The 17,880-nt window shown below is 45.3% G+C and overlaps 1 protein-coding gene across 2 annotated transcripts in view; it reads right to left on the reverse strand.

Annotated features, from left to right (window-relative positions):
- Positions 1-228: 228 nt before the first annotated feature.
- Positions 229-17,880, reverse strand: part of ELK3 (ETS transcription factor ELK3) — a 119,413-nt gene continuing 101,761 nt past the window's right edge. For both annotated transcript variants that reach the window (XM_063927756.1, XM_063927755.1), the window contains 2 exons: positions 10,036-10,158; positions 229-2,234 (listed from right to left, as the gene is read on the reverse strand). In XM_063927756.1, coding sequence (XP_063783826.1) covers positions 2,136-2,234; positions 10,036-10,158 — 222 coding nt within the window. In that variant the 3' untranslated portion in view covers positions 229-2,135. The remainder of the gene's footprint in view (positions 2,235-10,035; positions 10,159-17,880) is intronic.

Here is a 17,880-nt window from a genome sequence, read left to right on the forward strand (position 1 = left end):
TGTGCGGCTAATCAAATCTGCCATTGTGCTTTAATACCATTAAGGGAGGAATTATAGAGAACGTCATTAGTCTACAAAAAAATAAGTTCAATACATTATTTTTTATGTAGATTTAATATAGATGTATTGAATACAGAATACGTAGTTGTTATAATGTATGAACCAGTGTCTAAGTCACTCTTTATTTTGCATACTTTTGTTTTCAATAATATTCCAAGGACACAAAGGTTTGTTACTTGACATTACACATAGAAAAAAGTTTATTTTATTGTGTTCTAGAGAAATCCAGATTCTTGATACAATTTCACATGGTAATTTTTTACATTTCTATATAATTACTGAATTTGACAGATATAATGTTCTTATTTTTAATTTTGCCCTTTGTTTCAAATTAAATGTTCCATGGCAGTAGTTGTTTAATGTGCCAAAAATCCCAAAAATATTTTTGGAAACAGTCAATATGATAGTTTCTCATTGCATTTATTTCTTATTTTATTCCCTAGAAATGAAAACCATGTATAGGACCATAATTCAATATTCCTTAAAAAGCACTAAATATAGAAATTGCTGGAGTACATATTTTGGGAAACGGGCATAGAAGTTCTATCCAAGGTATTTCTTCCTAAAGGTTCCCCATAATGCAAAAAATATTTAAAAAAAAAATGTACAAAACATTATGCAAAAGAAGGCACAGCCGGTTATAGTTTACATAAGCTCAAGTGCATAACATAGAATTTGGGCAAAGGGGCTTTACATCCTTTTCCAATGAAATACTAAAGTCTAAGTTGGGAAATAGTATTAAACAGTGCTCAACACTTTGGAAATACAACATGGTAAGTCTGGTGTACTGCTAGGAAACATTTTAGCAGATTATGGTGACACAAATAAAACCACAACCTACAACTTAGTAGATGCCCAAGTTTTTATAAAAACGTGTTTGTGCCAGGTTGAGGTCTTAATAACAAATAAACTTAAATAAGTCACCTCGTCAGTAGCAGGAATTTTCCAAGCATGTTCTGTTTAACATACTGTACAGTATACATATAAACCACATTAACACCTGCTAAAGAATGATATAGTATTAATGTAGAAGCCGAGATGTACCAGTATGGCACACTAGTCCAACAAGACAGATGGGCAGTAATTGTTCAGCAAACTAACTAGTCTACATACGATAAGTAAATGCAGGACCTGTTGACCGCTATACTCAATACGATAACCCAATTTACAATACACTTTAACCCTCTAACCCAGAGATTTTCAGCCTTTTACAACTCGCGGCACACTGAACAAGATTTAAATATTGCCAAGGCACACTCAAATATGATGATGCATGGTGCAGTTGCATGTCCTAGGATTTCATGTTGCAGCTTCTCCATAGGTAACGCATGAGCCACATCTGTGAAACCCTGAAGAGCCCGACACTGCCCGGGCCCAAATTTAGAACTGGCTCTGCAACCACTAAACCCACCAGTATTGATCGTTCCAGGGCCTCTGTAGCGGCAAAACATTGACCGGCCTGGCTCTGCTTCTATGGCGACACACCTGGAGACTGCTCAGGGCATTACTAGTGTGCCACGGCACAGTGGTTGTAAAACACTGCTCTAATCTGATGACAAACATACCTATTGGGGGTTATTCAGGTTTGTTAGCAACCAAAAAAAAAAAAGCATACAATTGAGCAAAACCATGTACTCTGCTGGTGGGGCAGATATAATGTGCAGAGAGTTAGATTTGGGTTTGTTATATTGTTTCTGTGCAGGGTAAATACTGGCTGCTTAATTTCCTCACTGCAATTTAGATTTCAGTTTGAACACACCCCACCCAAATCTAAATCTCTCTGCACATGTTACATTCTGTCCCACATGTAGCACAGCATGGTTTTGCACATTTGCTAACTTTTTTGGTTTGCTAACAACTCTGAATAAGGCCCTTTGTCCAGTACACAGACATACACATAATACGACCGTGGTGCAGATCATATTGAAATCTTGAATGCAAGTAAAGGTAAACATTGCTGGATGAATATTCTGCGGGTTGGAGCTTCAGACACGGGTAACTTCGGGCCAGCCTGTAGGACAATTTAGGATTTATTCCAACAGTTAACCAACAATCCATTTTGTGCTGAGACTCCATCAGGACTTTTGTGAATTTGATGATAGTAGCACTGGAGATGATGCTCTGTCCAGTCCTGGAAGCTGCATGGACAGGTGACTGTTCAGCAGGTTTGGAAACTTGAGGGAAATAAAAAGGCAACAAGTTGTAATTGTAATTCAGAGGAAACATTTGACTATTTACTGTGACACCTGGCTATTGCATTGTATCTTTCCAGTTTTGTAAAATGTAACTATAAACTTAAGCTTGTATACCCTCTTGTATGATGTCACTGAACTCATACTTATGGTCCGGAACAGACAACTCTTGACAGTTGTTATGATGTTTAGAACGTGTTGAATCAGCCATGTGTAAGGGATACATAACTTTATTCCATAGTGAACATGCTGATTACATAATACCTACTCAGTTGTAATGTTACTTAAAGCATTTTAGCTGTTAGCAGTATAACTTTAAATATGATCATAAAGCATTGTGGGACAGATGTATTGACCTGGAGAAGGGATAAAGAAGTGAAAACGCACCAGCCAATCATTACGGATTTGAAAAATGACAGGAGCTGACTGGCTGGTGCGTTATCACCTTGCGCTTATCACTGCTTTATTCCTTCTACAGGCTTAATACATCTGCCCCTATGTGTAGATTTGTAAAATGCTTTATCTAATATTACAACAGTGTGTATTATGCCATCTGCATTCTCCTGTTTTCATAGCGACTGGTGACAATATGACTACTTCCCATGTGTAGTGATTAGGGAGGCCAATATCAGGATCGATGAGATCCTGGGATTTAGTCCAAAAAACATTCGGGATTCAGTCCCATTGTTTTTTTAATGCTGGGCAGCGTTGAGCATCCTCAGAGTCTCAGACGCTGCCCGGCTCCCCCTGCCCCCAGCAGTGTGTACTGCGGAGAGTGACATGATGACAGAAGTCATGCTGCGCAGTCTGACGCCAGCCACCAGCGCCGGCCCGACTGCACCTCGCTGCTCACAGCCCTCGAGCCCAGCTCCCACCCACGATGGTATTTGTGAGGGCTGGGCTGGGCTGGGCCGGTCTTCAACCTAATCCTGGGATTGATCTTTTTTTCAATCCCGATACCCAGGAATGGAAAAAAAAGGCCAGGGATTGGTCTCCGTAGTAGTGATGCTTTGTTGCATTTTCTTTACGTACTGCACAGTATCACACCTCTTGTTCTCCATTGTAGTAATACAGTATGTAGATGCTGACTAATGGTCTTGCATCTATCCTTATTTCTGCAGCGGGGTACACTGGTATTCCACAGGGAATAATATCGGGGTGTAGAGTTGGATCTTGATCTGAGGCACCAACAGGCTAAAGATTTGACTGTTCCCAGGATGCACTGCACTGCCTCCTCTATAGCCCCACCTCCAGGCACTGGAGCTCAGTTTGTAAGTTGGTGCCTGCAGTGCAGGTGGGGCTGCGCTAGGCAGCCCTGAAAAGAGCTTTTTTTAGAAGACTTCAAGGGCCGCAGCACTTTCTATGTCTTTATGACATGCTGTGCTGCGGCTCCATCGCCTCCCTCAGCGGCGCTGCATACTCCCGCGACCTGGTTCCAGGGTACTTGCAGCGGAGAGACACCGGATTTCTTCAGGCACACCACCGCTGTTATTCTCCAGGATCGCGTGGCTGCACTTGAAGGGGGGAGGTAAGGTAAATTGCGATCTGGTCGCGGTCCCAGGAGACCGACTGCGCCGCTGGCGTGGACCCTATATCACACAGGGACCTCACTATATCCACCATGGCAAGGAGCACAGGTCGGATTTATTAAAATCCATTTGCAAAAGGTTCCACAGTACCGGTGGTGAAGTCCAGCAGAGGTGATAAGGCGCTGACCTGTAGCCCCTCCCCCAGCTCCGGGCGCCATCTACTGCTGGTGTTTCCACCCTGGAGATGCATCTCTCTGTCTCCCTCACTCCCTGAAGAGATTTTGGCGCCATTACATAGCTGGGCTGATTTCCGGGACTGCTGGGCACTGTCTCCTCTGTAAAGCCGCCTGTATCATCAGCGCTGTGCATTTACAGGACACTTAAGTATTCTACATGTCATTTTAGACTGTTCGTTAAGAACAAGTGTACTGCTATCTGAATATTTAGTACAAGTATTCAGTGATATACATCCAGTGTTTACTGTGCATTGTTATATCTGTATACATACATATCTATATGTAATTACTAGTCCAGTGCAGTTTTATTGTTATTTGTGATAATTTGTGCATTGTGACTGAGTGTGCCTATAGCTGCTGTGTGGATTCCACTCTTGTATATCACACGTTTGCTATCATTATATTCTGTACCCTGGGAAACTAGGTGCGTCAGTGTCTCATATAATATATAGTGCTACACAGGGTATACTGTTTGTATTTCTCACTGTGTTTTTCATTCACCTCACACCACTTATATTCTCTGTTTGTGCTCTGTATTTACTGTCCCAAAACACGGGATTATTTGCTGGTTTTTGTGTTTGGCTACATTGTACTATTACATCCTAAGGCTGCATCCCACATGATGTCTGCTACACAGGGTGGGACATCCGCGGATGCTCCTGCAGCATGCAATGCTGTCATCACGGATTCACCAGTGGGGGAAGTGTTAGCTGCTGGTTCAGGCGCTGAGGGTCGTACATCTCCCAGTCCGTCTGTGGCACCTGTGGTCAATCAGGACCCACCTTGGGCAGCTTTTTCAAATATGCTGACTACACTTGTAACGCATCTCACTCCCCCTGTGGGGCCTCCTTTGCCATTGCAGCCACATACTGTACCAGTAGTTAATCTGCCATGGGCAGATACTTTGTCTACCCAGTTACAGCAATTAAATCAGACTTTGGTTAGACAAAAGTCCACCTCACGTCCCTCTGGGGCCAAGGGGCCATCTAAGCAGGCCATTTCTTCCTCACAATCCACTAATGTTTCGGATAAGTCTTCCGATGAAGATGGGGAATATACTGATCCGTCAGACACGGATACAGTTGGTTTTGATGAGCAATCTGCAACCCAGGTTGATGTTCCTGACCTTGTGGAGGCTATCAAGCTGATTCTCCAAATTGATGATGACATTGAGCCTCCTGTTACATCTAAGAAACCTGATAAGTTTAAACATCAGTAGGTTGCTAAAGTAGTTTTACCACATTCTGACCTCTTAATTGACATACGTCAGGAATCCTGGTCATCTCCAGGAAAGACGTTTTCCCTGTCTAAAAAGATGCTATCTTGTTATCCTATCTCTGCGGAGTTGAGCAACAAGTGGGAAACTCCACCGCCGATGGACTCTCATGTCGCCCGTCTTGTGGTGTCCTCTACTCTGCCTATCACCACTGTCGCCTCTCTGAAGGAACTGACAGATAAGCGTGTGGAGGGATGCCAGAAGTCTATTTACACTCTTACCGGTGCTGTACATAGACCCACTATGGCTGCCTCTTGGGCGGCAAAAATAAATTGAAGCATGGGTTCAGGCAATTGAGAAGGAGCTACCTCAGGATTTTTCTGAAACTGCCAGACAATATCTGTTGTATATTACCACAGCCTCACTATATTCAGGAGGCAGCCTATGATGCAGGGGTCATGGCGGCCAAGGCTTCTACTACGTCTACCCTGGCTCGCCGCATTCTGTGCTTGAGGTCCTGGAAAGTGGACCTGGACTCTAAAAAGACCTTGGAGGTACTCCCTTTCAAGGGAGACATCCTGTTTGGGGAAGATCTGAATAAGATTGTGACTGACTTAGCAACGGCCAAGACTGCGTTTCTCCCAAGTACTAATCCTTCTGCTCAGAAGGCTAAGAGTACCACTTTTTGTTCCTTTCGACCTCCAAGTAAAGCAAAAGGTCAGGTGTACCCGAGACAGGCTCATACTTCCAAAACCACTAAGCCCAAATCTAAACAATCCTGGGCCGCCCATCAGCCTGCTTCCAAACAAGACAAGCCTGCTGCATGATGGGGCGGGCCTCCACCTGGGGGACCCCAGGGTGGGAGTCCGACTTCTGCAGTTCGCCCAGGCCTGGTTAAAGACCACTTCAGATGCCTGGGTACGGGAAGTTGTCTCTCACGGGTACGCAATCTCTTTCAAGAGACGTCCCCCTCGCCAGTGCTGTTCAACGGTTATCCCCTCGGATCCGTTGAAAGCGCAAGCTCTACACCTGGTTGTACAATCCCTCCTGGAAACAGGAGTGGTAGTGCTGGTACCCCTGTCCCAGAGAGGCAGGGAATACTATTCGACCCTGTTTCTAGTTCCGAAACCGAATGGGTCTTTCACGCCCATCCTCAACCTCAAATCATTGAACAAGTTTGGAAGAGTGTCCAAATTATGTATGGAAACTCTGCGCTCTATTGTGCTGGCCATGGAACCCAAGGACTATATGGTCTCCCTGGACAAACAGGATGCTTACCTGCACATACCTATTGCCATTTCGCATCCACAATATCTGTGGTTTGCTATTGGTAACCTTCAATTTTCAATTCCAGGCTCTGCCATTTGGACTGGCCACGGCACCTCAGATTTTCACCAAGGTACTGGCTGTGATGAAGGCTTTTCTCCGTCAACAGGGAATCAGAATCCTGCCATATCTGGACGACTTGCTGATTCTGGCGAACTCCCAAGATGTCCTCCTCAGTCAACTGGAGATGTCAGTCAAATTCCTTCAAGCCCACGGGTGGCTCATCAATTGGAAGAAGTCCTCACTGGTCCCTGCTCGGAGCATGGTGCACCTGGGGGCGCTGCTGGACACACACAGCCAAAGACTATTTCTGTCTCCGGAGAAGGTCCTGAAACTTAAGGACGAGATCAGATGCTTCCTCTCTCTCGCCAGAGAGTGTCGATACACTCGGCGATGCAAGTACTAGGCCTCATGGTGTCGGCTTTCGACATGGTAGAGTATGCTTAATTTCATTCCCGCCCTCTGCAGAGGTTAATCCTTTCCAAATGGGATGGCCTGCCTCATCGGATCAGGTCTCAAATGATCTCTGACTCCGGAGGTTTGTCTGTCACTGAGCTGGTGGCTACAGGACCGACAGTTGAGCAGGAGCCGTCCCTTCTGGATCTCCAACTGGGTCCTCCTGACAACGGATGCCAGTCTGCAAGGTTGGGGCGCGGTGTTGGAGCAACACTCTCTCCAGGGTCGGTGGACCAAGGAGGAATCTCTCCTCCCAATATTCTGTGATTGCGGGCAGTGTTCAATGCGTTGACACTGACCCTGTCTCTGTACTTGAACAGGCCTGTTCTGTACCAATCAGATAACGCCACCATGGTGGCATACATAAATCATCAAGGCGGCACCCGAAGCCGCATGGCAATGCTGGAAGTGTCAAAAATTTTCCAATGGGCCGAACGCCATCTCCCAGCCATATCGGCAGTGTTCATTCCGGAAGTCCTCAACTGGGAAGCGGACTTCCTCAGTCGTCAGGACATGCAAGCCGGAGAGTGGAGTCTTCATCCTGAAGTCTTTCAACTCCTAGTGGACAAGTGGGGCCTACCAGATGTAGACCTGATAGCACCTTGACACAATCACAAGGTTCCGGTCTTTGGAGAACGGACAAGGGATCCTCAAGCAGCGTTCGTGCATGCACTGGCAATTCCATGGAACTTTCGGCTGCCATATGTGTTCCCTCCAGTGTCACTCCTGCCCAGAGTAATACGGAAGTTCAAGCAAGAAGGAGGAATACTACTTCTAGTCGCTCCAGCGTGGCCCAGACGGCATTGGTACTCCGACCTGAAGAGTCTATTGATGGAGCGTCCTCTTCTACTTCCTCAACACCCAGACCTCCTCGTTCAGGGCCCTTGTGTCCACCCGGACCTGGCCAGACTAGCTTTCACGGCGTGGCTCTTGAAGCATCACTCCTGAGAGCAAAAGGATTTTCTGAGGCGGTTATTCAAACTATGTTTAAAGTCCGTAAACCAGCTTCGGCTCGGATTTATTACAGGGTCTGGAATTCTTACTTCACATGGTATGCTGCTAAGAATTATGATGCATGTACGTTCAAACTTCCAGACTTTTGGCTTTCCTACAACAAGGCCTAGACTTGGGCCTGCGACTGGCCTCACTCAAGGTTCACATTTCTGCCTTGTCGGTGTGGTTTCAGAGAAAAATTGCGTCTCTTCCTGACGTTCACATTTTCACTCATGGTGTTCTACGAATTCAGCCTCCCTATGTCCCTCCTGTGGCATCATGGGATCTGTCTGTCGTCTTAAATGCCATGCAAGAGTCTCTATTTGAACCTCTTGAGTCTGTGGACCTTAAATACCTTACGCTTAAGGTCGTATTTCTGTTGGCTATTGCCTCTGCTAGTAGGTTGTTGGACTTAGGCACTTTGTCCTGTCACCCACCCTTTCTGATTTTTCACCGTGACCGGGCGGTTCTTCGAACTCGCCCTGGTTATTTGCCTAAGGTGGTAAAAAAATTTCACCTTAACCAGGAGATTGTGGTTCCGGTCTTCAACTCTTCTGGTCTATCGTCCAAAGAAAAATCTTTGGATGTGGAATGGGCTCTACATGTTTATGTGGAGAGGACTGCCTCCATCAGGAAGTCAGATTTCCTTGTTGTACTTTTTGGTTTTCACAAACGTGGCTGGCCTGCGAATAAGCAGACCTTGGCTAGATGGATTAGAATGGTGATTGCACAAGCTTATGCGCAGGCTGGGCTCCCAGCTCCTGCTGCTATCAAGGCCCATTCTACTCGGTAGGTTGGACCTTCTTGGGCGGCCCACCGTGGCGCGTCCGCTGAACAATTGGGCAAGGCGGCTACGTGGTCCTCTGTGAACACGTTCATCAGGTTCCATGCCTTTGATACTTCCGCCTCCCAGGATGGGTTCTTGTGCCCGCTACAGTGCGTCCCCTCCCATGAGGAACTGCTTTAGGACATCCCCGATGTTATTCCCTGTGGAATACCAGTGTACCCCACTGCAGAAAAGGAGATTTATGGTAGACTTACCATTGTTAAATCTCTTTCTGCGAGGTACACTGGATTCCACAGGGCGCTCACCTTGACACACTTAGCTTCTTTGGGTTTGTATGGCATTAGCCGCTAGTCCCTTCTGTCGTGAGAATGTGGTTCTATGTGACTAACATCTACTGTCTCTCTTACCTGCTCCTGCATTGGACTGGTTAACAAAACTGAGCTCCAGTGCCTGGAGGCGGGGCTATAGAGGAGGTGGTGCAGTGCATCCTGGGAACAGTCAAAGCTTTAGCCCAGAGGTTCCCAAACTCGGTCCACGGGGGCCCACACAGTGCATGTTTTGCAGGTAACCCAGCAGGTGCACAGGTGTATTAATTACTCACTGACACATTTTAAAAGGTCCACAGGTGGAGCTAATTATTTCACTTGTGATTCTGTGAGGAGACCTGCAAAACATGCACTGTGTGGGCCCCCGAGGACCGAGTTTGAGAACCTCTGCTTTAGCCTGTTAGTGCCTCAGCTCAAGATCCAACTCTACACCCTGATGTTATTCCCTGTGGAACCTTACAGAAAGAGATTTAACAATGGTAAGTCTACCATAAATCTCCTTATTTCTGTGCTAGAGGATTTACTTCCATGTTTACTGGTCACTGTATTACTTTGCATAACCTCTGCTATTTAGGGATCACCTTATTTCCCTCTGCTTGTAGCCACCTTCACTTCTTTATTCCCAAAAACTCCACCATTAGCGGAATACAAACGTCTTACATATTTTTGAAGAAGCTACAACCGATGTGCATAAAAAGGTGGCTCCCGGCTGAATTGTTCCAGGAAATTAGGACAGCCTTCCTACATGTAGGCGTTGTTCCTAAAGAGCAAGCTTCATCAAACGTGGACAGACTATTTAAATAATCATTTTAATTGCAAACTCATAGGTAATTGCTGCAATTTTTAAGCATTTTTTTCTTTTTTTTATATATATATATATATATATATATATATATATATAAAATATAACCAACCTGGAATAATGTGTTTGGTCCTTGCAGCCTGGCAGGACTCAGTGGAGCTACAGGGCTGAGGCTGCTCCAGAAGTGGATGCTGGACAGTAGGGGACTTGGGGTTAACAGTAATCCATTGGGTGTCTGTGGAGACAAAAGCTTGATTTATATAGAACATGGGCATACATAAACTTATATGATGTCAAACATTTAAACTTACCATAGAATACATATCAGGGAAACTGCATAAACAGAAAACTGCCATAAGTTGGGGATGCTTTCGGTGGTATTCTGACAAAAGCACAATTACAAACCTTCTGAATTATTCTATGTTTCAAGATTTCTGGTGCATTTAGGCTGTTTTATGAATTTCATGCTAGATTTCAAATCCAGTATCACTTCCAGATCTAGCTGAACAAAAGGCATGTATAAATGTTAATAACTAGCTTTCTTTTATTGCAGTTTCTGTGCACAGGACTCTCTAGTGCTAGCTAGTCACTTCAGAGTTTTGGTAGCCCCATTCAAACCACAATTTGGGAATCAATCCACCCGAAGGCAAGTCTGTTGAAAACTAGTCAGTGGGGGTAATTCCAAGTTGATCGCAGCAGGAAATTTTTTAGCAGTTGGGCAAAACCATGTGCGCTGCAGGGGAGGCAGATATAACATTTGCAGAGAGAGTTAGATTTGGGTGAGTTATTTTGTTTCTGTGCAGGGTAAATACTGGCTGCTTTTATTTTTACACTGCAATTTAGATTGCAGATTTAACGCACCACACCCAAATCTATCTCTCTCTGCACATGTTATATCTGCCTCCCCTGCACTGCACATGGTTTTGCCCAACTGCTAAAAAATATCCTGCTGCGATCAACTTGGAATTACCCCCAGTGTCAGTGATTTTAATAATGAGGGGGGGGGGGGGGAGTTCAGTATTTCATTTGTACATTATGCAGTTTTGAATATTAGGGCATTTATGAGTGCTACCATTAGTCCTGTGTCATGCCAACAGTAAAGCATCCTGACACCATTCATGTGTGGGGTTGCTTCTCAGGCAGTATTGCGAGTGAGCTCACTCCCTTGGCTAAGTACACAGCCATGAATAAAGAATGGTACCAAAACATCCTCCAAGAGCAACTTTTCCCAACTATCCAAGAATAGTTTGGTGACCGATTCTTTTTCCAGCATGATGGAGCATCTTGCCATAAGGCAAAAGTGATAACTAAGTGGCTCGGGGGAACAAAACATCGAAATTTTGGGTCCGTGGCCAGAAAACGCCCCAGACCTTAATCCCATTAAGAACTTGTGGTCAATCCTTAAGAGGTGGGTGGAAAAACACAACCCCACAAATTCTGACAAACTCCAAGCATTGATAAGGCAAAAATGGGCGGCCATCAGTCAGTATGTGGCCCAGAAATTGAGTGACAGCATGCCAGGGCGAATTGCAGAGGGCTTGATAAAGAAGGGTCAACACTGCAAATATTGACTCTTTGCATAAACTTAATGTTATTGTCAATAAATAGACAATAAAGGCTTTGACACTTACGGAAATGCTTGTAAGTTTACTTCAGTATACCATAATAACATCTGACAAAAAGGTCTAAAAACACTCAAGTAGCAAACTTTGTGAAAACCAATACTTGTGTAATTCTCCACTTTTGGCCACGGCGATATACCAAATTATGTGTATATATACATACACTTAAAGGTGACTGCAGCAACGGCTTGTCGGCGCTCAGGAGAGGAGACCCGCCATAGACCAAAAACAGCGTTGACTTATTTCAGCATAAGGCTGCAAAAGGAGCTGGACAGAGCTTGAAGAGAGAAGCCCCATCATAGCCTCCATTATCCTCAGGTAATTGGCAGGCAGCTCACACTGCCGCCGCTCCCTTGTACTTTGTATTGCTGGGGGAGCTGGGCGGTCGTTCGGTCAGCTCATGCTGCCGCTGCGCCATGTGGGGACTTCATGTTGATGTATAGTGCACGGCCCCCAGCCGTGGACAGCCACGCTGCCGCCACTGGGCGCCCTCCGCTTCCCCGTTCCTCCAGCGTCACGGTAGCTGAGGGGGTAAACAGCCGCAGACCGATCCACAGCTGCCGCGGATCGCCTCTCCCTGTTCTCTGCGCCTCACTGCGGCCCACCAGCTCCACTCCCTGCATCGCTGAGGGGGGAGATCGCAGTTACTAATAGCCAGGGGGCTTACAGCCACGGCTCATAGGGGACAGCACTGGTGGTGATGTAAGATCCCTAGTACAAAGGATCTATTGTATATATTTGGAAATGTATATGAAAACAGTGCTTATCTTGTTTCATAAGTAAGTGAATATATATATATAGGATATAATATATGTATGTATGTGTGTGTGTATATATATATATATATATATATGTGTGTGTGTGTGTGTGTGTGTATATATATATATATATATATATATAAACAGTGCTTATAATATACATAAAGGAACTAATGTAGATAAATGAAAAAAAAGAAGTACATGGCTGGACGCCATTTTAACACAACTTCCTGTTTCTTCTTGCAGGAAGTTTGGTGTCGGCCCTACAACCCACGGCCACTGATGGGGGCAAGGGTGTTAGTAGGAATTTCAGTGAAGCACATATTTAGTGTGTTTCAGGTGCTGTGCATTTCGGACTTTTACACACTTTAGTTACTTTTTTTTTTACTGAGTCGTGGGGACTTGTGTTTCACTGATGTACTGTCCGTCTGTCTGTGCATGATGAGTAAAGCTAATGCAAAAAAAAAAAATTTTGTCTGTGAGTGTGTGTTACCTGATGGAACTTCCACTTGCACAGTGTGTCTTGCAAATAAGGGTCCAAATACGAACCTCTACCCTGATCCTCCTTGGGCGATGATGGCAGGTGTAATGACTGAGTTAAAATCAGAGCTTTCGCTGCACGAAAAGATCATGAAGTGACTAGGTCTGATTCTAGATTGATACCGTCTGGGCTGCCAGAGTAGGCTCAGGATATGTCAAGGACTTTGCAGAGTTTACAAAAGTCCAGGTCTAGCTCAATTCCTAAAAGTAGTGATAGTTTGTCTCATAATTCACCAGTTTCTGACTATTCAATGCCAGACCTTATATCTCAGGAGGAACAAGAGGAAAAGGTGAATTGGGCCAGGAGTCAGATAGTGAGGTTACTGATAGCCCAGGCCACTGAAAATCGCATCAGGGCGGTATGCCAGGTTCTAAATTTTACTGACACTGAGGAACCTCTTTCAAATTATGAAATTTTATTTTCTAAAAAAACAAGAGCAACTGTGTGTTTTCCTTATTCAGATTCTCTAAATAAGCAGTTATCGGAAGCATAGAAAAATCCAGATAAATGGTTTTTAGGCCTAGGCAGTTTCTGTCTAACTACCCATTCCCAGAGTCTATGACAACTAAATGGGAACATCCACCAACAGTGGATTCCTCGGTTTCAAAACTTTCAAATAAGTTAACCATTCCAGGCCCCGCTGCAACGACGCTTAAAGACCCGTCAGAGCGTACGCTAGAAGCTATGCTAAAGTCGATGTATACAGCAGTAGGGGTGTTGCTTAGACCTGCTTTAGTTGGAGTTTGGGTTAACAAGGCTGTAGTTGCATGGGCAACACAGCTCAAGCTGGGCCTACAACAGAATCTTCCCATAGACCAGCTTATACTTCTAGCTGATCACATCTCTGAATCGGCTGAGTATTTAGGTATGGCTTCTATGGACGTCGGCCAGTTAGTTCTCAGCTTTCAGCTTCACTAGTTACGGTCTGACGGGCACTTTGGCTGCTTTCTTGGCAGGCAGAGTCAAAACAAGGAATAGAAGCATTGCCTTACACTGGCGATACTTTATTTGGTACTGAATTGGACAAATGGATTTCTCAGGCAACTGGGGGAAGTCTGTTTTCCTAACATTGCCTGCACCACAGTTCCTAACGGCATTCAAATCTTTTAGACCTCAGTCCTTTCGAGGCCGTGCGAGAGGAACAACCATACAGAGAAGACGTAGTTTTCAACAAACCACTAACCGTCATTAGGACACAAAGGCCACTGACAAGCCAGTGGCATGACGGGCTTCCAGCCCATCTCGGATCTTCAGTTGTGGGAGCACGCCTTCAGATGTTTCACTTGGCGTGGTTTCAGACATCCACAGATGGGTGGATCCGCAATTTAGTGTTCAAAGATTACAAAATAGGGTTCGATTGTCTACCACCAATGCGGTTTTTCAAGACAGGCCTGCCTGTGTCAGTTGACAGAAAGGCAGTTCTGCAGACTGCAATTCAGTCTCTCGTAAATTCAGCAGTTTTGATTCAGGTTCCAGTTCACCAACAGGGTCAAGGTTATTATTCCAATCTTTATGTATTACCAAAGCCAGACAGCTCGGTCAGACATACTGATTGAGCCCCTTCAGGTTCAATATCTGTGACTTACTACAGATTCAAGATGGAATCCCTGCGGTCAGTGATTGCAGGTTTAGAACCACAGGAATTCATGATTTCGCTGGATCTGAAGGATGCATACTTACACATTCCAATTTGGCCACCACATCAGACGTACTTAATGGTTTTGTTATACTGCAAACCTTATCAATTTCAGGCACTACCATTTGGCCTCTCATCAGCGCCTCGGGTATTCACAAAGGTGATGTCTGTGATGATAGCTCATCTCCGATCCCTGGGAGCGATAATAATTCCGTACTTAGACGACCTTCTCATCAAGGCTCCGTCTCAACAAATACTCCTTCAACATGCCTTACAAACGTACAATGTACTAGTTCAGCACGGTTGGATTGTCAACTTCAAGAAATCAAGCCTGGTTCCGTGTCAAAGAATTCCGTTCCTAGGAATGATTCTGGATATGGTGGATCAACAAATTTACCTGCCAGAATAGAAAGCACAAAGTACTCGTCATCTGGTACAGTTAGTGCTCAAACCACGGATAGTCTCGGTGCATTTGTTCATTCGACTGTTAGGAAAGATGGTGGCGTCTTTCGAAGCACTCCAGTTTGGAAGATTTCACTCACATCCTTTTCAACTGGATCTGCTCGCACAGTGGCCAAGCTCTCATCTGCAAATTCATCAGATGTTGCGGTGGTCTCCGAGGGCCAGAGTATCACTGCTTTGGTGTCTCCACATACACAATCTCACTGCGGGAAAAAGGTTCGGAGTCTGGAATTGGATAATTCTGCCGACAGATGCAAGTCTCAGAGGTTAGGGAGTAGTGGTCCTACATTGTCAGCTTCGGGGTCTATGGTCAGACTGAGAAAGATTACTGTCAATAAATGTCTTGGAATTTACAATGTGCTGCAATAGGCAGTTGACTGTTCAGGTTCAGTCAGGCAACGTGATGGTAGTTGCATACATCAACAAACAAGGAGGGACTCGACGTCGCATGTCCATGCGAGAAGTTGCTTGAATCCTGAATTGGGCCGAGCATCACCAAGTGGTATTGTCGGCAGTGTTCATTCCAGGAGTGGACAACTGGGAAGCAGATTATCTCAGTCGTCAGGATTTTCATCCAGGAGAATGGGCTTTACATCCAGAGGTGTTTCAGATGTTGGTCCAGCGGTGGGGTTACCCACAGGTGGATCTAATGGCATCTCGCCAAAATCATCAAACACTCCAGTATGTGTCCAGAACAAGAGATCCAAAGGCAGTGGCAGTGGATGCTCTCACAATAGCGTGGCCGTACAGCCACGTGTATTTGTTTCCACCATTTCCGCTGCTTTCTCGGTTGCTAAAGCGGATCAAAAGAGAATCTACGACAGTCATAATAGTGGCTCCTCATTGGCCATGCCGAGCGTGGTTCTCAGATCTCCGCGGTGTACTCGCAGATGATCCGTACCCGCTTCCGCTACGTCCAGACCTACTACAACAGGGTCCGTTCCTTTACCCTGATTTAGCGCGGCTGCGTTTGACGGGGTGTCTGTTGAAACCGCTTTCTTAAGACGAGAGGGCATTCCAGTCTGTTATACCATGTTACGTGCTAGGAAGACAGTTACAGCAGCTCATTATCATAGAATTTGGCGAGCTTATATAGGTTGGTGTGAAGTTCGTAAGTTTCCGACATCTTCTTTCAAGTTATCCCATCTTTCTCCAGCAGGGTCCACAGGTTATCCACAGGATAACAATGGGATATGATGAAGCGACAGCGGATTTGCACCAATCTGTCAAAGATTTCCAGCCTCCCAGCATGCAACAGGCCCATCCTATATCCCTGCCTCCTGGCTCAGGCAAATCAGTTTTTTGTTTGGTGCGGCAGGATCCGGACCATGGTCAGAGGGCTGCTGGTTTTTAGCAGCCCTAGGCTTTCTTATTTTATTTTTATAGTCTTACTATTTTTCTGAGCAATCTTTCTAAACAGCGTCTTATACGTACCTTAGAAAGAGTCGCTTCAACAACTCTCCGCCGGGTCGCAACAATGCTTACCCATGAGAACAGTGCTGTTTCGGCGGGCGTCTGTGTCAGATATACTAGCAGGTCCAGCAGTCGTTACCAGGCTGTGGCCGGAGCACGGGGAGAAGGTAAGGCATCGGTTCCGCTTAGAAGGGGAATACGGACACAGCCGCACTGTTTTGTGAGGAGACTACCAAACAGTCGCTGACGTGGCTACCACCTCGGGTGCCCCACCGCTAGGCCTTAGGGATCATAGGCTCCAGGAATAGTATGAGGCCGTGATCCCTAGGGTTGTCGTCAGCAGTGGGGAGTCAGAAGCTCTACTGGTCGTGGCCCACCCCCCCCTCCCCCAGTTCATGACCGGTTTCCTCTGAGTCTCCCGCCATGAACAGCTTCCGTCTCAGACGATGTACATGAAGGGGACCCAGTTGCAGCATAGGTGGCTGTGTGACTGTGACTGGTGCGTCTGTGTTCACTGTAGGTTCATGGAGCGGCAGTGTACAATAGTAGCGCCAGGATCCACTCAGTGTTCGCTAACGTATTGATCGGTCCTGGAAGCGAGGTGAGTCTCCCTGTATCCCACTCTACTGAGTACGGGTAATACAGCACTAAGTTTCTATCTACCTTTTTGGGTATGAATAGTTAGATAAGTGCCTATTGAATATGATTCTGTATACATTTACTGTTGTTTCTTTCGCAATGCGTCTGAATACGGTAGATCTGTTTAAACATGATTCAGTAATATGTTCTCCTACATACTTGAAATGTAGTTGTAGTTGATGATGTGCTCATATTGCTTATTATACTATTGTATAACATGTGACTGACTGCTAGTGTGATTGCCGACTTTACTATATATTCTGTCAGTTTTGTTCTATGCCAATCCTCAATGCTGGTGCATGGGTAGGGTCGGATTGTAGGTCACTTTAAAAAGCTTAAAGTGATTACAGTCACAAATTATGTAATACACTGTGGAAGTGTTGATTATTTATCATGTCTAAGAGCAGCAAAGGTGAGGAAGATACACTCACAGCAACACCAACACTCATATCATGTTTGTCTTGCATAGCTGTGTTATCCTCTCAGGATCTGGTTCAGGATGGTTTGTGTGCAAATTGTTCTAGCTTTCACCAGGGGTTCTTGGAAAATACAAGGCAGATTCAGGTGCAGGTTGATCCACCTTGGGCTATGTTTGCACAGACATTATCCAGTATAGCTGAACAGATAATTCCTCCAACTCCTGTACCGGGGATAGGTTACACAATTAACCCTTACATGCAGCTTCCCACCTGTGGTGTATCACTTCCAGCAGCTGCCTCTCAATTGAAACAGGCTGATAAGCCGGTGGTAAGTAAATCTTCATCCTCACAGTGGATATAGCTGAGTTAATTAAAGCAATGAAAGCCATTCTATCCTTAGAGGATTCAGCGGAGCCTGTGTTAAAAACCAAGGCACCTGTATTTAAACGTCCCAAAAACAGTTAAGA

This window comes from Pseudophryne corroboree, chromosome 6, assembly GCF_028390025.1.
Source record: "Pseudophryne corroboree isolate aPseCor3 chromosome 6, aPseCor3.hap2, whole genome shotgun sequence".
Classification (NCBI taxonomy): domain Eukaryota; kingdom Metazoa; phylum Chordata; class Amphibia; order Anura; family Myobatrachidae; genus Pseudophryne; species Pseudophryne corroboree.